This window comes from Nicotiana tabacum, chromosome 9 (assembly GCF_000715075.1).
Source record: "Nicotiana tabacum cultivar K326 chromosome 9, ASM71507v2, whole genome shotgun sequence".
NCBI lineage: Eukaryota > Viridiplantae > Streptophyta > Magnoliopsida > Solanales > Solanaceae > Nicotiana > Nicotiana tabacum.
The window spans coordinates 6,399,633-6,421,023 of NC_134088.1; the positions used below are offsets into that span (position 1 = coordinate 6,399,633).

The window sequence follows — 21,391 nt, forward strand, 5'->3', positions numbered from 1 at the left end:
CCGACTTTACGATTACCGACCGCCACGAATCGGTTGGTTTTTGATCGATTTTTGTCAATTATCGACCAACATCGATCGATTTTTCCCTCTTTTTAGTAGTGTCTTTTTGTTCCGGTATCTTTTTATCTCGTATTTTCTTATTCTTAGATTACTATTATTTTATGTTGTCTCTCTCCCTCCGATTATCTTACTATTTTATTGTTTCATTGTTTGGTGTTATTGCTTATTTTTCATCTTTTCTTAAGTTGAGAATTTAGCGGATAGAACTTCTTTATTTTCTAAATGTAAAAGTAAAATTTGCGTACACGTTACCCTTATCAGACATCACTTGTGAGATTATTGTAAAAAAAAAAAGAACTGTCTTTAGACGCCATCAATCAATGTTTCAAAAAAGGGCTGCCATGAAATTAATATTATACCCTAAAAAAGGAATAAATTATGGCCAATTTAACAACTTGCAATTTCTAGAAAAAAATCATTATTTGCTAAAAAACAACAACAACATGAAACCCTATAATTTAGGCTATAAATAATCATTCCCAACACCTCTCTTCTTTGTACTTGAGCATTTCACCTCTTTCTTTCTTCTCTCTTTAGCTCTTTCTTCCCTTTTTTTCCCCACATTTTACACCTCAAGAAAATCTCAATACCATAAATAAATTATATTTATTTACACCCTTTTCTCTCCTTAACCAAACTTTTATCTTTATCTTTTTTTTCAAAAAAAAAAAAAAATGGGAAGTGAAAAAATCATGAAGATTAACATCAAGGAATCAACATTAGTAAAACCATCAAAACCAACACCAACAAAAAGACTTTGGAGTTCTAACTTAGATTTAATAGTGGGAAGAATTCATCTTTTAACAGTATATTTCTATAAACCAAATGGATCTTCAAATTTCTTTGATTCAAAAATAATGAAAGAAGCATTAAGTAATGTTCTTGTTTCATTTTACCCAATGGCTGGAAGATTAGCTAGAGATGAACAAGGAAGAATTGAGATAAATTGTAATGGAGAAGGAGTTTTATTTGTTGAAGCTGAAAGTGATGCTTTTGTTGATGATTTTGGTGATTTTACTCCAAGTTTGGAACTTAGGAAACTTATTCCTACTGTTGACACTTCTGGTGATATTTCTACTTTCCCCCTCATCATCTTTCAGGTATTTATATACACCAATATTTTTACACTATCAGTATATTTTTATATGTCGTAATAGGTTTTCTGCTTTATTTTATTGGCTACTGATTTCACTTATTACGATCATCTAGCCGGGGGCGGAGATGATGGGTATATCAGTGTATTTTAATATGTCCTAATAGGTTTCTTGCTTAGTGATTTCACTTATTATGATCATCTAGCTGGGGGCGGAGTTGCAGCTATGTGATCTGGACGTCATATGTTCTAGCCGTCAAAACAGTCTCTTGTAGAAACGCAGGGTAAGACTGCATACAATAGAGCTTTGTAGTTCGGCCCTTCCTCGAAACCTGCACATAGCGTTAGCTTAGTACACCGGACTACTTTTTTAGCTGGGGCAGAAATGATGGGTATATCGGTACGCTATCAGTATATTTTAATATGCCGTAGTAGGTTTCTTACATTATTTTCTTGGTTATTGATTTCACTTATTATGATCGTCTAGCTACCTATAGACGGGGTGGAACTAGAGGGTAAGATATTAGTTCGAATGAATTCAGTAGATTTAACTCGCACTATGTTAAAAAGTTTACTAAATAAGTACAAGTAATTGATTTTGAGCCGAATAGCTCAAATGAGGTTGTGTTAGAATCTTGATTCGAGCTTATAAAGTTCAAATTTCAGATCCGCCCCTATTTAATTTAAAAAATATTTACATTGTCACTGTATAGAATCTAAACTTTTGAGTAGTGAAAGAATAATATTTCTACTAGAATAAGATTTTGATGGTCCAAAAACTTTTGATTGGAAAGATTGGAAAGATTGGAAGGGAGAGTAGTAGCTGTGAAATGGTGAAACATTGAAAGAAATTTTACTGAAAATGGAGAGGAAATATAGACACCTACTTTTCTTGTTATTCAATTAAGGCGCCGTTTGTCCATAAAAAAATTTGATTTTCTTTTATAAAAAAAAAATTAAAAATGTGTTTGTCCATGAATTTTTGCAGATTTTTATAATTTTTTTCCCCATTCACGCAACTGTAATATTTTTTCAAGGGAAATGCATGTTCAAACATAATTTCAAATTCCAAATACCATTTTTCAACATAACTCTAATTACTATTTTTTTCCAAAAATTATAATTTTTATGTCCAAACGCCTACTAAAAAATTCACTATTTTTTTCCCTTTCTTTTTCTAGTATGAAAATATAGACTTGTTCTACTATGCTTTAAAAATAGTACATACACTAATTAAAGTAAATAGCTAGCAATAGCTAAGGGGCACTTTCGTCGCAATTACTTTTGAACTACCCACTTTGAAAATTTGGTCAAAGATTATGTGTTTGGTGTAGAAGGTATTTTGGGAAAGATTTATCTTTGAATTTAAATTTTATGGGTTCTAATATGAAAATTTTAATACTAAATTTATTTTATTTTTAAGTTTACGAATTCAAAATTAAATATTTACTAATTTTTTTTATAATTTTATACATTTAATGTAAAAATATTATATTCAGTTGAACTCGTACGAAGAATCTATCCAATTATTGGTGGCAATTAATTTTAGAGGAGAAAGAGGACTTTTAATTTCATAGGTACACAAATCTAGGGAAAATATACATTTATTATAGTTTACGAGGTGGAGGAATACAGATAAAACCATAAATGTAAAGTGCTAATTAGATCTATAAGTTAATTAGTGCTATCTTATTTAGTGTTAAACTTATTAAAAAAAGTCAAAAGTACACACAATTTGACTTTGATATAGTGTTTAAAAAAGAAAGATAAAAAGGACAGAACCACTCCAAAATAGAAAATTACGATTTTAAAGGAATACATAAAGCTGTCCAAATACCAAATCCAAAACTTCTTAGTACATTAAAACCTATTTATACATACTTGTTTGTTTCAATATTTTTTTTGTGTTACTCTAAATGCTGTTAGAGATTAGATATATTATAACATAATATAAAAATCGGTTTCGAAAAATTTGAATTTTATAATGAATCCCTATTATACAGGGATGTTTGTTATACAAAGGTTTGAATATATTGTCTATTTATTATTTTATTTCATCTGGAGTTCGGTATTCGCTGGCGTTCGGTATTCGCTTTGAGCTCGGCTACTCCAGATTCTCGTTGGATAGTCCAATTTTAAGAGTATAATGTTCCCTATTAAATACGACTTCATTTTCAAAATTTGAATTTAAAACCTTAATTAAAGATAAACAAATATTTATTACTCTGCTGCAAACTTTGGTGATACCGTTAATAATTCATAAAGACTATATGAGAAACAACAAGTGGCGCAGTGCGTAGGCCATACATAGATTTAATATTCCATCAGTATGAAAGGTTTGTGTTTGGATTTTTGCTCTTTACTGTATTTGGATCTGTGCATGTGAAAGCATTAATAAAATGATAAAATTTACTATAGTTCACAACTCACATTTCCCTAGCAAGTTGGTCCATAAATTAGTTCACACGTCACATCTCCCTAGTAAATTTGTCTAAAAATGAATGGCTCATAAAATTAGATTAAATCATATATTTTTAAATATATATATATATATATATATATATATATATATATATATATATATATATATATATATATATATATATATATATATATATATATATATTGACAGTGTAATGGATTTTTGCAATATTTGCAATTAGAATTGCAGTATATTTCTGTTCTTAGATTGTTATTACTGTCTACTATTTGATTGCTATCTTTCGCTTCGGTGGTCTTAAAAACTTGTTATTACTACTTGTAGCCATTGCTTCTTTGCATCTTTTCTTTAGTCGAGTTTCTATCGGAAACAACCTTACTGTCCTCCCAGGGTAGGTGCACGATCTGCGTACACATCTACTCTCCCACAGACCCCATTATGAAATTTACTGGATTATTATTGTTGTCGTTGTAGAAACTGCTAATTTTTAGATTATCAAATCATACTTAATATGAGAAATTACATGTTATTGTATATCTACTAAATTTGATAGTACAAGAACTTTTATATTGCAGTGACATTTCTTGTTATTTGTAGTAGTATGAATAAAGATTGACACTTAAATTTAATATTATTTTGTGTGATCTTTAATTAGGTTACTCGTTTCAAATGTGGTGGAGTTTCACTTGGTGGAGGAGTATTCCACACTTTATCAGATGGTCTCTCATCAATTCACTTCATCAACACATGGTCCGATATAGCCCGAGGCCTCTCCGTCGCCATCCCGCCGTTCATCGACCGGACCCTCCTCCGTGCACGGGACCCACCAACATCGTCTTTCGAGCACGTCGAGTATCATCCTCCTCCATCTCTAATTTCATCATCAAAAACCCTAGAATCCACAAGCCCAAAGCCTAGTATGACAACCATGTTAAAATTCTCTAGTGACCAACTTGGGCTTTTAAAGTCCAAGTCCAAACATGAAGGTAGCACATACGAAATCCTCGCGGCCCATATTTGGCGTTGCACGTGCAAAGCACGTGCACTAGCCGACGATCAATTGACCAAATTACATGTTGCCACTGATGGTAGGTCTAGGCTTTGTCCTCCTTTACCACCAGGTTACTTGGGAAATGTTGTGTTCACAGCTACACCGATGGCAAAATCAAGTGAACTTTTACAAGAACCATTGACAAATTCAGCTAAGAGAATTCATACTTCATTGTCAAAAATGGATGATAATTACCTAAGATCAGCGCTCGATTACCTCGAATTACAGCCCGATTTATCGGCTTTAATCCGTGGCCCGACATACTTTGCTAGCCCTAATCTTAATATTAATAGTTGGACTAGATTGCCTGTTCATGATTCAGATTTTGGATGGGGAAGACCAATTCATATGGGACCAGCTTGCATTTTATATGAAGGGACAGTTTATATATTACCAAGTCCAAATAGTAAAGATAGAAACTTACGTTTGGCTGTTTGTTTAGATGCTGATCATATGCCACTATTTGAGAAGTATTTGTATGAATTTTGAGAGGTTGGAAAAAATCAAGAATTATCCTAGGTGTGGTGTGGTTTTGGATTAAGGCATTTTGTAACTTGTTTTCTAATGTTTTTTGGGGTCAGTTTTGTTTTACATTTCTTTGTAATGAATTGATCTTTTTATGTATTTGCCTATGTCTAAGCTTACAACTCCATATTTCCTTTTGTAATCACATTTGTTTTCCAGTTGGAGGAACGATAAAGTTGGATTCTACATTTGTTCTTATCATGTTCTTTGTGACAACCAAAATCTTGAAATTTAATTTTCGAGAGCAAAATGGTGATTTGACTGAATCTGTAGGTTCGAGCCGTCATTGTCTCTATGTGACATGTAGGTCATGGATTCGAGTTGTAGTAGCAAACACTAATACTTATATTAGGGTGGGCTTATATCATATCCCTTGATGTGCGGCTCTTTCTTCGACCCTAAATAAACGCGGAATATCTTGTGCATCTTCAAGAAAATATTACCATGCATGCAACAAAGGTTTAATTAGTAGAGTTTAACTTTTATATGCTGCAATGAATTTTTTTAGCACTATCAGGTCATGTAAAATGTAACTAAAGGTAACTGCTGATAACAAGTTGAATTAGTAACTTGGAAGAAATGAGAAAAGTGACCAGTGCCGGAGCCAGAATTTTCACTAAGAAAAGTCAAAATATAAATAACTATGAAGAAAACAGGGGGAGTCAATATATATATACATAAAAGTTAAAAATTTAACTTATCTACGCAATGTAATTTTTCGACAAAGGCGTGTCAATTGACTCCCCTGGTTAAGGAGTGGCTCCGCTACTCATGGGCGAAGCTACACTATGATAAGGGTGGTTAATCGACCATCCTTCGTTAGAAAATTATACTGCATATATAGATAAAATATTAGGTTTTAAAGGTGTATAACATGTATTGAACACCCTTTCTCGAGAATTTTTTTTCTTTCAAGTTTGAACACCCTTAAAAATATTTCTGGCTTCGCCACTGCCGCTACTGGAAGTGACTTGTTAAAATAAGTTAAATTGCATTGTCGTGTAAAATTCGTGTTAGCATATATAAGTTAAATCTTGATTAACGAAGAACAATTGTTTTTGACTCACATTAATTTTCACATAATATACCACATACAGACTATAGTCACACATCTCTGTAACATCTCTATATAACAACCATTCACTATGAAAGTAAAGTTTTTTCAGAATCGATTTTAACATCTCCAATCAAAACGACTTCATCTCCAATCAAACCTGATCAATCTTCTCTGTCTCCCTCGTCCAACACTGCTATTTCTTTGTCTAACATCGAAAACTTAATTCCTACTGTAATTAAGGGATCGTGGTGTTTATGGTTTCATTGATGGAAGTTTCCCTTGTCCACCTTCTACCATTATTACAGAAGATGGTAACTCCATTCTCAATCCTGCTTTCCAACAATGGGTTCAACTTGATTTCATTGTCTTGTCCTGGATTCAAGCAACCATTTCTCAAGAAATCCTTCAAGCTATTCTTCGTCCCAATCATTCTCTAACTTCTAGAGAAGCTTGGCTTGAAATTGAGTGTCTATTCCGTGACCAAGTTAGTTCTCGAACTCTTCAACTCAAGGTTCAATTTCATAACCTTAAGAAAGGTGATCTTTCAATCAATGACTATGTGCATCGGCTTAAAACAATTGCAGATTCTCTGAACTCCGTTGGTAATCCGATTTCAGAAACGGATCTTGTTCTTCAAAATTTGTCTGGCCTTCCTTCTTATTACATGCCAGTTAGTACTTCCATTTCTACTAGAATCCCACTCTCATCTTTTACAGAGATGCGTTCTCTGCTCTTTTTGCATGAGGCTCAATTGTCTAATTTCTCTGCCACTAATTCTGACTTATCTGCTACTGCTTTTGTTGCGAAGCAACATTCTATTCCTCATGGTCGTGGTCGTGGTAGGAACAACAATGGGGGTCGGAACTCAAATGGTGGTCGTGGTAGGGGTCGTAACAATCCTGGGTTTTATAAGAATTTTTCTACCCCTTCTCCAAATCTCTCTCCTCGCCCTCGATCTCCATCCATTCTCGGGCCTGCTCCTTATTCTTCTTTTCCCTCTTCCCACATGCATGCTACTGTCCAATGTCAACTTTGTTTTCAATATAATCATTCAGCTCGTGAATGTCTATCTCTTGGTCCTAAAGCATTTATCTATGATCTTCAATCATCTCCAACTCATTCTTATGCCATGCCTAGCGATGCACACTGGTATGTTGATACTGGGGCCTCCTCTCACATGACCCCAAATCCTGGTAATGTATCCTCGGTTCTCCCTTATAATGGTACTGATCGAGTTGTTGTAGGCAATGGTACTCAACTTCCCATTTCATACACTGGTCATGGTACTATATTTACTCCTTCTACCCTTTTTCTCTTAAAAATATTCTTATTGTTCCTAATCTCTCAAGTAATTTGCTGAGTGTTCGTAAATTACTACTGATAGTAATTGCACCATTGAATTTGATCCTTTTGGTTTCTTTATTAAGGATCTCAAGACCAAGAAAATTCTTCTACGGTGCAATAGCCAAGGCCCTCTTTATTCATTGTCTTCCTTATCTTATGATGCAGTTCATCGAGCTTTTGCAGCAGTGCGACGTTCTTCAAATCTTTGGCATCAACAATTAGGCCATCCAAGCTTTGCCATTCTTTCTAAATTAGCTAGAGAAAATAAAGTTTCTTGTAGTTCTTTCAAACAATTAGATTTCTTATGTAATGCTTGCCAGCTTGGCAAGCACAATAAATTACCTTTTGTGGAATCTCAATCATTCACGACTTCCCCATTTGAATTGATACATAGTGATATATGGACATCTCCCATAGCATCTTTTACAGGCTTCCGTTATTATATTCTCTTTCTTGATGATTATTCAAAAAATTTATAGGTGTTTCCTTTAAAACGTAAATTAGAAGCTTTTTTAAAATTTAAATCATTTTATTCTTATGTCTCAACTCAATTTTCCACAAAAATAAAAGCTTTGCAATGTGATGGCGGTGCTAAATATGTTAAACTTTCTTTGCTTCGTGTTTTTCTTGACGAAAATGGAATATCGTTGCGTATCTCATGTCTATATACGCATCAGCAAAATGGCAAGGTTGAACGGATGCATCGCACTATTGCAAATATGATCTGTACCCTTCTATTTTAGGCCTCTCTTCCTCTTAAATTTTGGGTTGAAGCTCTTCAAACTGCTGTTCATCTCTTGAATATACTTCCCTCTTCTAAACTTCAATTTAAAACTCCATTTGAAGTTCTATGTGGCAAGCGTGCTACCTATGACCATTTACGTGTATTTGGATGCTCATGTTATCCGAATCTTAGTGATTACTCTTGTAACAAGTTAAGTCCTCGTTCTAAATATTGTGTTTTTCTTGGTTATTCGTTAAATTATAAAGAATTTCGGTGTCTGGATCCATTAACAAATAAAGTTTACATTTCTCGACATGTTCGATTTGATGAGGAATCCTTTCCGTATCTTACTCTTTTCAACCAACTTCTTATTCTTGTATTTCAAATATTTTATTCAAATCTCCAACAGAGTTTACCTTCCAACCTCTGCTACCTACTGTATCTCATTCGATCTCTTCACTCCCTAGGACTCTCCCTTTATCTCATACGCAAAATACTCCAACTTCTAATCAAATTCCTAGTTTAAATCCAACTAATCTTCTTGACAATATTTCTCCTACTTCTAATCAGATTCCTAATGTATCTCCTACTAATTTTCTTAAGAATATTTCTCCACCTTCTAATCAGATTCCTAATTTATCTCCAACTAATTTGCATAAGAATATTTCTCAAGTTTCACCACCACTGGATTCTAGGACTTCTCCTACTTGTTCACAATTTTATCCACCTTTCAATGTTGATTCCTCATCAGCTTTGACTTCTTCATATTTGTCTCCAATTAGATATAATTCATTCTTACGTACTATTCCTTATGAATTTCAAAATATACAGTCTACTACTTCTCCTATACACAGTAAACTTGTAAGTCCTTATCCCTCTAATGTTCGAACTACATCTTCTCCTCTCTTACCTTCTTCTACTCGTGCAACCACTAATACACATGCTGGTCCTTATCCCTTTTCAAACATTGATGTTCTATATCATTTTATTTCCCCCACCATATGTTCCCCTCCATTATCTCCTCCAATATTACGTCACTCTCCTCACACGGTTCCTACTCTTCCAAAAATTCATCATATGGTTACTCGTTCTCAAACAGGAAACCTTAAGCCTCGGGTTCTTCCTTTTCTCTTATCCCAGGAAACATCTAAGAAAGACATCTCATCCATTCCTCCCGAGCCTACTTCATTCAAGGAAGCTAATGAGGATCCTAACTAGATAAAAGCCATGGATGAAGAATATAATTCCCTCATGACCAACAATACGTGGCAGTTAGTATTGCCTCCTCCAAATGTTAATGTTATTGATTGTCGTTGGGTATACAGAGTAAAACAACGTTCAGATGGTTCAATTGAACGGTTTAAAGCTCGCTTGGTAGCGCAAGGGTACAATCAACAACATGGGTTAGATTATGATCAAACATTTAGTCCTGTGGTGAAACCAGTCACTATTCGTACTGTTCTTGCTTTAGCTGCCTCTAAAGGGTTGCTACTTCATCAATTGGATGTTAAGAATGCCTTCTTGCATGACACTCTTAATGAACGGGTATACATGAAATAGCCTATTGTTTTTGTTTACCCAAACTTTCCTAATCATGTTTGTCGGTTAAACAAAGCCCTTTATGGCTTAAAACAAGCTCCTAGGGCATGGTTCCATCGTTTTACCACATTCTTGCTCCAAATTGGTTTTAGAAATAGTATGTCTGGCAGTTCTCTTTATGTTTATAAGTCTAAAAAGGACATTTCTATTTTGCTTATATGTCGATGACATTCTTCTTACTGCTTCATCTACTTCTTTACTTCTCTAATCCACACTCTTAAGTCTGAATTTGCTATGAATGACTTAGGGCTTATTAATTATTTTATTGGTGTTACGATCACGGCTCGTGATGGTGGTTATTTTCTGTGTCAGTCCAAATATATTCAAGATCTTCTTAGTCGTGCAAATCTTTTGTTCTCAAAACCTGTCTCTACACCTCTTTCTTCAAAAGCATCACTATATACATCTGACTCTCTTCCTTTTTCTAATCCCACTCTTTATAGGAGTCTTGTTGGAGGACTTCAATATCTTACTTTCACTCGTCCAGATATTGCATTTGCAGTCAATCAAGTGTCTCAGTTTATGCACTCTCCTTTAGAAGTTCACTACACAGCTGTGAAATACATATTGTGTTATTTGAATGGCTCGCTATCTCATAGATTGTTCATTCGTGGTGGTTCTATTGATCATCTTACATGTTACAGTGATGCAGACTGGGCTGATTGTCCTTCCAACCATCGTTCTACCTCGGCATACTATCTATTTCTTGGAGCAAATCTTATTTCATGGTCTTTTAAGAAGCAAAGTGTTGTATCTCGCTCAAGTGCTGAGGCTGAATATCACTGTGTTGCACATGCCGCTGCTGAAATTACTTGGATGCATTCTCTCCTTAAAGATCTTCACACTTCACTTGCATCACCTGCTACTATCTATTGTGATAATGTTAGTCGCATTTACTTATCTCATAATCTAGTTCAACATGCTCGCACGAAGCACATTGAAATTGATATTCATTTTGTTCATGAGAAGGTTGCTTGGGGTAACTTGCAAGTTCAATACGTCAATACTGTTGATCAACTTGCTGATTTGTTAACCAAGCCTCTCCCATCTCCAAGGTTGATGCTTCTACGTGACAAGCTCTGCGTCCTTTCTACCCACGCATCACTTGAGGGGGTGATAATATATTTATTTAGTGTATATCTTTTGTATTTATCTTAAGATAGATCAGTCCTATTCTTGTGCTTGTTTGTATTATAAATATCCTACTGTAATTGTACTTTGTGCTTATCAAGCATAACATTTATATATGTTCTCTATAACAACACTTCTATTTGAATAAACTAGACTGTTATAGAAATTATAACTACATCAACATAAATAATGGAACTTTGAGTAGTAGATGCTTTGATATAATAATGTAGTAGATCATATTAAGCAAGTCTATGGAGAAAGATCTAGTTTTCTCCCCAAAGGTGGCTATGGATAAAGGAAATGTACAAACGCTTTAACCAAAAGAAGAAGCAACCAAATGCTCCCACGTCACGTGCCACAGAAAATGACATGATTAGAGACTAGAAAATTAAGGAGATAGAGATGTAGATATGACAAATTAGTGAATTGAGTGTATATGAACAGCCCAGAGCGGAGTTAGCTGGATGGACGGAAGTAGGTCAACCGAACTCCTTTCATCAAAAATTACGCTTTGTATAGAGACTAGAGAATTAAGGAGACAGAGACTTAGATATGACAAATTAGTGAATTAAGGGGTCGTTTGGTAGGGTGCATAAGAATAATGTTACATAGGGTGTATTAGTAATGCTAGTATTGGTTATGCTTGCATTAGTTATGTTGGTATTAGTTATGCTAACATATTTCTTATCCATTGTTTGGTTTGATGTATTAAAGCATTGCACAATTTCTTAAAAAATTGTTTCTTTACAAAAATGCCCTCAAATCAGTCCATCACTCTAACTTTTTAAAAGAAACATATGTTGAGAAATATTTTTATATGAAATAGTTTTAAAAAAGTTATTTGATTTGTCTACCTATATTGTAATATAGAACTAAATGTTTATTTATAAAAAAAGAAAATATGCTAAGTATTTATTTATTTACTAGAGATATAATTTTATTTTTCACTAGTTGGATTATTTTAAACCTGGATTTATATAATAACTAGCATATTTTAATCAAGCATTAATTTTGAAGGACAATTTTGTCTTTAACTAAGCTAATCCATGCATTAAAATCCACTGCATTACTAATACCATAGTTTTTTATGCATTAGTTATGCATAGGATAATACCAAATAGGATGTATAACTAATGCATAGGTTCGAAATGTCTACCAAACAAGGTATTATTAATACACAAAGCTAATGCATACATTATTTTATCTAATGCATCCTACCAAACGACCCGTAAGTGTATATGAACAGCTAGGGGCGGTGTTAGTTGGGCGGAAGGGTCTCTCTCTCTCTCTCTCTCTCTCTCTCTCTCTCTCTCTCTCTCTCTCTCTCTCTCTCTCTCTATATATATATATATATATATATATATATATATATATATATATATATATATATATATATAGAGAGAGAGAGAGAGAGAGAGAGAGAGAGAGAGAGCCGGTCTCCGACATGATAGGTCAAGCTCGAGGTATGCTAACCGGGGTCCTAGACCGAGGTAGGGATCTCATCAATTCTGAGTCCAGACTGTGACGCCCGCCCTAGAGGATTTCTGGGACATGATTCGGGATCGGTATTGCCCTTGATTAATTTCGAAGAACGTTGTCAGGTAGTCAAGCTCGGCCAACAGAAAGCTGTGATATCCGTAACCGATCGGATATCATGGTGGAGATATCAGCTTAAGTCGACGTGAGATCAACAATCAATTAATTAGAGGATTTTTACCTTTAACTTGGGACTGGAGAAACAAATATATAGAATATCTGAAAACCGAAAAACTGCCCCTGGATCCAAAAGAATCGAGGGCCCTGCGTACGAAGGCATTCAGGTTTAGCTTTTCCGAAGAGGGAACCCTTTTCAGAAAAACATTCAACGGTCCACTAACAATATGTCTAGGACTAGGAGATACCGAGTAGATTCTGAGGGAAATACACGAAGGCACATGTGGAAACCAATCAGGTGCCGAATCATTGGTTCGAAAAATAATTAGAGTCGGCTACTAATGGATTGATATGGAAAAAGACACGAAGGAGTTCGTACGGAAATGAGACGAATGTCAAAGACATGCTCCGATGATCCAACAACTCGGGGAGCTGCTGCATTCGTTTTTATTGCCATGGCCGTTCATGAAGTGGGGAATGGATATCATTGGCCTCCTTCCTGGGCACCCGGTAAGGCTCAATTTATATTGTTTATAACCGATTATTTTTCTAAGTGGGTGGAAGCTCAGGCATACGAGAAGGTCACGGAGAATGAAGTCATCGATTTCATTTGGGACCATATTATATGCCGGTTCGGAATGTCGTCCGAGATCATGTGCGACAACGGGGAACAATTTATCGGCAGCAAAGTAAGCAAGTTTCTCGAAGATCATAAGATCAAAAGGATCCTATGAATACCCTTTTACCCTAGTGGGAACAGACAAGCAGAATCGACCAACAAAACCATACTCCAAAACCTCAAAAAGAGGTTAACTGACACCAAAAGAAAATGGAAGAAAATCCTATCTGAAGTCCTATGGGCATACCGTACGACCTCGAAGTCCAGTATTGGGGCCACGCCATTCTCACTAGTTTACGGCACCGAAGCTCTAATATCGGTCGAAGTCGGCGAACCAAGTATCGAGTTCTGATATGCAACCAAGGAATCGAGTTACGAGGCCATGAGTACCAGCCTAGAGCTATTAGATGAAAGGCGTGAAGCCGCCCTTATCCGATTGGCGACCCAAAAGCAGCGAATAGGGAGGTATTATAATTGAAGATCCAACCTTCGACATTTCAATATCGGGGACTTAGTGTTAAGAAAGGCCACACTAAGCACCCGGAACCCGGACGAAGGGAAGTTGGGACCGAACTGGGAAGGTCCTTATCAAATTATCGAAATCACTGGTATGGGATCGTACAAACTCGGAACAATGAATGGTGAACAACTACCGAACAAATGGAATATAACTCACTTGAAGCGATACTACTGCTAAGGTACGATCCTACCTATTCTTTTTACTTATTTACATTTTGAACTAACACTTACACGTAACCATCAAGGAATGATACAAATATTTAGGTCTGAAAACATGCGTTGCACTCTTTTTCCCTTGGATTGGTTTTGTCCCAAATGGATTTTCCGAAAAGGTTTTTAACGAGGTAGCAGTGGATCGTGCTAACTTAGAATCAAAGGTCGGTCATGAATCGGTGTCAAAGATCACATCAACAGTATCCGAGAATTATCTATGATCAACCTCGGACATTGGAGGAGCATTACCCTCAGATAACGACTCCAGCAAGGAAAGAGACTTTGTGATCGAACTGTCCCGGCTCGATCGATAGGATTTATTTTAAGGGCCAAACGTTCAAATGAACCTTGCCCGTATAGACTACTCGAGCCATGGAACAAAGCTTGTACATATGTGTAACTATTACGCACAAGAATAAAAAAGTCTCTACCTTGCGGATAAATATCTTCTCCTTAAAATGTTTTCTTTTTGCATTTCTTAAGGAATTTCCTACATCCGATAACCTAAAGGTATCGAGCCCAAAGGCTGCCTTAATCCGAGTTGAAATGATCACTCCCACTTGGGGACTACCGTACGAAAATAAACTCGGACGGTCCGGGCTATCAGAGCTCGAGGGCGCAAGACCTATTAGGCAATGCCCAAATTTTAAAGATTGCGACAATCCCCATTCAGGGACTATTATCTTAGGCAAGAACGGATAACTCGGGGTGACAAGCCCACTGGGAAGCACCCAAACTAAATAGGCTACAGTCATATTAAAACAGCTTAGAGACGTTCGAGATCTGCAACAAAAAATAAGGCCTTCGAAATTTCTCAACTGGTTCTAAAGGCTACCCTCGGCAAACTATAATTTAAAAAATTATAATTACTTTGGGGAAAAAAACTTCCGGTCATACCGAACCCCCACAATGCCTTAAACAAAATAATATTATAGTCAAGGCCCGTTTGAACCGCAAAACATAAACTAACTATTTCATGCTGAGACATTTCAATCTTTCCAAATATAAATAATAACGCAAAGGAAAAATTCAAAATTTGCTGAAGGGAACAAGCCTTATATACATATCAGAAAAATTTTACTAGGGTCAAACGACCTCGATACACATTTTTACAAAAAGCATAAAACTACACGACTATAATAATTACAAAAGATAAAATAAAATGTACAAGACACTTAAACGGCCTGGTCTTCACCGGGGGTCGCCTCGTCACCAGGACCATCGGGGTCCTCTCCACCTCCGGGCCCGCTGGAATCCTCATCATCGACTCTATACTGGGCCACCATCTCGACAGCATCGGCCTTGGTTATTTTGGCCACCGACTTGACTGCTTTAAGCTCTTTGGCGACGGTCTCCCAGTCGGTAACAACCGAGCTTAGTTGAGGTTGGAGCTCCACGGCCTTCCAGAACTGTGCCTCAGCCTTCTCCCTTATCATTCGAAGTTAAGCCTCTATAGAGGCCAGTTGTGCCTGGGTAGTTTCCTTTTCCAAGGCCAAAAGGTCTATTTCTCCTTTCCACTCCTCGGCCTCAACCTTGAAGGCACCCATCTCAGCCCGGAGTTGGCCGATCCGATCGATCTTCTGTTGGACCTGTGAATTTTGACTGTTAGTCACCGAGTCTTGTTCGTCGTCACTAACCTTAAAGACTTTTACTTGTTCCACCACGACATCATGTTCTTTCTGAGCCGCATCTAACTTGGCCCGAAAATTTTTAGCCTCTTCCCCGCGTTGCTTACTAAGAAGTTTGTACATGTATCTCTTCTCAGTAAGCTCTTTGGCTTCTTCCTCAGAGAGGCTCAGCTCTTCTCATTATCAGAGGAAGGTCTCGTGGTGAAGCATCAAGGCCTGCGAATATGAGGGGAAATATTAAAAATCATAAAGTAACCAAAGCTGGAAAATGAAAATGTTAGTAACACCTTACCCGATTCAGCGACTGTTGTGCTTCGTTTAACAAGCACGAGGAATCTACCTCGTTCATCTTAGCCTGGTGCTCTTTAGTCACCAAGCACCAGAGGTAACTGGCTACCCCGACAGGTGCAGAAATAACATGGGCATCCTACAAAACAAAGATAATAATCGACTGCGTTCGATTGGGATCGGTACTTGGGCCAAGGAACTGGTTGACCAATCTCGAGATCGAACTAGACCCACCTGCCCCCGAGGGAAGGCTTTTCCTTGGTACTTCTAAGTCACCCAATCCGGTGACATCCTCCATGGAGGTAGAATCCATGCCGTCAAAAAAGTCGCGGAAGGGGTTGTCTGCTCCGTGGGCCCCCTTGTTGGGGTGTTCTGTCACTTTATGAGCCTCATTATACATAGACTCAGTGAACAAAGGCGATTCGGTGATGTCTATTACACCAAGTACATCCTTCGGGGCATTACCCACGTCCCGGGAGGCCTCAACCACGACCTCCTTGTCGGCCTCCCTGGCTTGAGACAAACCGGCCTCGCCCCTCTTTGGTTCGGAGGCCTCGTGTCCCTCGAATTGCGATCGCACGCGGGCCACTAGTTCAGAGGCTTCTTCTTCTTCTTCGGATTCATCCCTCAGCTGGTAGCTTGAATCCGAGGGTGGGGCTCGAGCGCTGGTATTTTTTTTAGGCTTGTGCACCAGCCTTCTTTTTGTTTTCTTCTTCTCTGAGCTCGGAGCCCTTTTTATTTTCTTCTCTTCATCCTGTCTTAGTGCAGGGGAGTTGGTAGGTAAGTTCTCTCCATCGGATGGAGGCCTCGGCATGACATCCTTGTATAAACTTGAAAAAGAAATTAAACAAGTGAGAATTTAATGACGCGAAGAACCTAAATATTGCTTACTCGGGAAAGGAATCTTACCAAGGGAATGGGCCTCACAACGGACCTTCGAGAGTACGCACCATGAACGCTTGGAGTAGTCCATCAGAGAAATTATGCCCTCAACCCACTTCTCGAGTCGAGGAATAACATTTGGAACCCGAGCAACGACTACACCATCACTAACACCAATGAGAAAAGAGGAAGTAAACATAAAAATCAACATTCGGAGGGAATTTCCACTTACGTTTTGTATTCTACTTATCGAGAAATGATATGCATTCCGTCGGAATCAGGTCTAAGGTCCTCACCCGAACAAAATAGCTTTGGCAACATCGATCCTGGTCCTCATCGATACTAGAGAACGTGGCTTAGCTAGCCCGCGCACAAGCTTTATCAATCCCCTTCGGAATAGTCGGGGACTGTACAAGCAAAGCAGGTGGTCCACGGTAAAGTAGTAGTCGTTGATTCTACTCATGAAGAACCGGAGAAGGATCACTATCCTCCACATTGAAGGATGGATCTGACCGAGGCACGCCTCGTACCTCTTGCAGAAGTCTATAATGACCGGTCCACTGGTACCAATGTGAAGGATAAGTGTAAACTCTCAGATATCCCTCGACATAGGTGGTGATGGCCTCTCTGGGGTCGGGGACCACTATGTCTTTATCGACCCAGTTGCAGTCTTTTCGGACCGTAGGGAGGCCTCATCGATAATCGAATAGATGTACCTCGAGAAGCCTTCGACCGGCCCAGTGCGGAAGAGAGTTTTTCTACCTTGAAATCATTATTTACTAATCACCCTCCAGGATGAACATTTTCAAAAGGGGTTCCTGTGCTGGTTCGTTGACGGCAGTACGTGTAACAGTTTCTTCGATCTAAGTAGTCGGTCGCAAAGCAGAAGGCATTTCTTTTTGGGGAACAATTTTCGAAGTTTTTGCCATTTCTTTGAAAAATGGAGGAGAAATAGAGGAAGAAAGGAAGTTGAATGCTTGATATGAAGATGTAAGAATGTTCTTGCAAAATATCCCTAATAAACCAAAGTGTAATTGCTTGAGAATATCTAAATTTTGAAGATACGAGGTAGAGGGTTTGGATGCAAAGATGAAATGAGCAAATGAGGAGGTATATATAGTTTTTTAATGGTGGTTCGCATCCAGGAGTGGCTAACCGGAAACTGACAAGCATTTAATATCGTCAAGACTTGACTGACGAGACGTTCCGTTCATTTTGTCGTTTCTGACGCAGGGTACCAAAGTCAGAATCGGAAGCTCATGATGTTTCTCATCGTCTACTCTCCCAAAAATAAGAGGACTATCTGTATACGGGTAAAACCAGTCTCTTAGTACATGCTGATCTCCGATGTGATAGGCCAAGCTCGTGGTATGGAACTGGAGACCTAGACCGAGGAAGGGATCTCATCAATTCTGAGTCCGGACCGTGACGCCCGCCCTCGAGGATATTAGGGACATGATTCGAGATCGGTCCTCACCTTGATTAATTTCGAAGAACATTGTCAGGTAGTCAAGCTTGGCCAACAGAAAGTCGTGATATCAATAACCGACCGAATATCGCGGCAGAGATCCCGGGTTAAGTCGACGTGAGATCAGCAATCAGTTAATTAGAGGATTTTTACCTTTTATAGAGTCGTACTTAATATAGCACTCCCCTACTATATAAAGAAGGGCCTAATTACTTGTAAAGAACAATGTAACACGCATTCTAATGCAGTATATTATTATATTTAAGCCATTGTTCTTTTGTATCTTGATACCGATCGAATTGCATCCAGTTCAAGTGTGGCTGACTTTCCAAGACTGCAATTGTTCAACTCGTATGATTTGAATTTGTTTTATCGTCGTTTATTTCAATTGCAATTTAATTTATCGCTTTGTGTCAAATATCATGTATCCTTAAAACCACTTACTAATTCAATTGTTATTCGATTTTTATCCATATATATATATATATATATATATATATATATATATATATATATATATATATATATATTGAATCTCTTTAACTTGAAGGGGAGCCTTGGCGTAACTGGTAAAGTTGTTGCCATGTGACCAGGAGGTCAAGGATTCGAGTCGGGGAAACGGCCTCTTGCAAAAATGCAGGGTAAGGCTGCCTACAATAGGCCCTTGTGGTTCGGCCCTTCCAAAGACCCCGCGCATAGCGAGAGATTAGTGCATCGGGTTTTCCTTTTATTGAATCTCCTAAACTTCTTTGCGTGCTTACTTTATTTATTTTTTGAATTCTTTTGATGAAAATCCTACGTTCACCATTGTGATCAACAAGAATTTATATATTATAATATAAATGAGCTCGGGTGTCATTTTGTTAACACCTAAACGGAAAAATTAAGTACGTGATTTAGATGAAAACTAAACTCGAAGGTGGCTATGTGATACTAATAATTAAACAATGTGCAATATTAAATAACAAAAAAGACAGCTCGGTGCATAAAACTTCCCACAATTTAGGTGTGATGTAATTTTACTTAGAACTAACAAACTAAAACCACCTTTGGCTTGAGCACAACCCTACTAAGAATATGATGCAAGACAAGTCAATGATATTGGTGAAAGGTAAGATCAAAGAGTTATTAGCTTTAAGACTTGCCTCGTCAAAATTAATTATTAAGTTCACAGGCTCGAGTCGTGGAAACAGTCACTAATGTTTGTATTATGGTAAGTTATCTATATTAATAATACTTGGAGTACGCCCTTTCCCCGAACCCTATGTTAAAGCGGAATGCATTGTATACCAGGTTGCCCTTTCATCCTTCTTCATTTAAAGCTGATTTGGCCTCTCTTTCCTCTTTACCTCTCAAGATTAATTAGGTGCAATCAGGGGCATAGGCACCTTGTTTGTAGCGGTGTCACGTGACACTGCTTCGTCAAAATATTTTCGTAATCTATATGTATAAGTAATAAACAAAATTAAAATATTAGGTATAAATATAAAAATCGACACCGCTTGTTGTTATAATAATTTTTTATTTGTTTATTTTTTTAAATATTGACATCACTTACAAATATTCTTACGTGTGCCTCTAGGTGCAATGGATGCAATTATCTCGTGTTGGCTTTTGTCAGGTCACAATAAAGATGGAAGATGAAACAAATAGGATTGTTCATTCGGATCAGATATCCGAAATCCAAACCGATCTATTCAATTTTGAATTTCGGATTTCGGATTGGATCGGATTTCGGATTATGTTTATTAAAATTTTGGATTTCGGATCGGATTTCGGATTGGTATATTTTAATCCAATCCAATCCGAAATCCGAAATTATGAGGACATGTATAAATACTACACTTTAATTTATATCAACCTCCAAGTTATTACCTTTACAATTGCTAGATTTAGCTATATTGGCACCATAGTACTCTCATAATTGCATAAACATGAATTTTTCTTAATGTATTGTCTCTTTTACAAAGAAAATATACATATTAGTTTAACTTTGAGGCATAATAATACGATCCGATATCCGATCCGATCCAAACTTTAAAATCCGATTCGATCCGATATAATTCGGATCGGATTCGGATTGCATTTTCTAGAATCCGAAATCCGAAATTCGAATTCGAAATATGCTAAATCCGATCCGTGCACAGCCCTAGAAATAAATGTTTCCCGCTTTGTTCTCTTGAGCAATAATTGACTCTTAATGTTTAACAAATCTTTTTTTAGTGACAGTCTCTTTCAAATGAAAATTCCAAATGAAGTTTCATTATTTGGTCCATTGACATTACTAGAAATATTTGGAATGTCTTGGAGGTGGGATGTCCTACACCTGATTTGATGTATAGCTCATGGCTTCTCCTTCTCCTCCTTGTATACCTCGTAGCTTTTGCACATACTTGTATATATATTAAAAAATTTACTAAATATCTATAAATACATGATTGTGAATTCAATTATTATTGTATTAATTTGAAGTCGTTGTAGGAACCCAGTATATTAATTTGAAGTTATTGTAAGTACCCATAAAATTTAGATCTTGAATCCGCTTCTGCGGACTGTATATCCCAACGTTTGAACACATTAAATACTGTCAACCGCCCATAGGTTGGGTTTCAACGAGAGGGGTGTACAAAGAAAATCGATAAACTGCACCAAATTAATAATCCGAGTCAAACCGGAAAAAAAAACCCTGATTGTGATTTGGTTTGGTATTGTATAAAAAACTCGACCATAATTATTTTGGTTTGGTTTTAACTTAAAAAGTTAAACCGAAACGAGACCAACCCGATAGTACATTTATATAATTTTTAAAAATATTTTATACATATAAATTTTTGTTGCAATGTAACTTTTTAAACTTTTTCACAGTTTAATCTTTTAACGAACTTAACATTCTTGAATGGTAAATAAATTTTATATCTCCATAAATGTAGTAACTCAAACAAAGTTCAAATCAATATTAATGCTAACAAAAGAAATTCAATTCAACATTAGAAATAACGATAGTGTAGAAAGTTAGTAGGTAGGTCAGAGTTTCCTCCTTTCTTACCTGTAGTACTAGTAACTAGAATGTACTTTCCTATTTCTCAGACCTGTATTA

The 21,391-nt window shown here is 36.8% G+C and overlaps 1 protein-coding gene across 1 annotated transcript; it reads left to right on the forward strand.

Moving 5' to 3' along the window:
• Nucleotides 1-544: 544 nt before the first annotated feature.
• LOC107768362 (shikimate O-hydroxycinnamoyltransferase-like) lies at nucleotides 545-5,355 on the forward strand. Its single transcript, XM_016587483.2, has 2 exons — nucleotides 545-1,160; nucleotides 4,249-5,355. The coding sequence occupies exons 1-2, from the start codon at nucleotides 735-737 to the stop codon at nucleotides 5,131-5,133; spliced, it is 1,311 nt and encodes a 436-aa protein (XP_016442969.1). The 5' UTR covers nucleotides 545-734; the 3' UTR covers nucleotides 5,134-5,355.
• The last annotated feature ends 16,036 nt before the right edge of the window (nucleotides 5,356-21,391 follow it).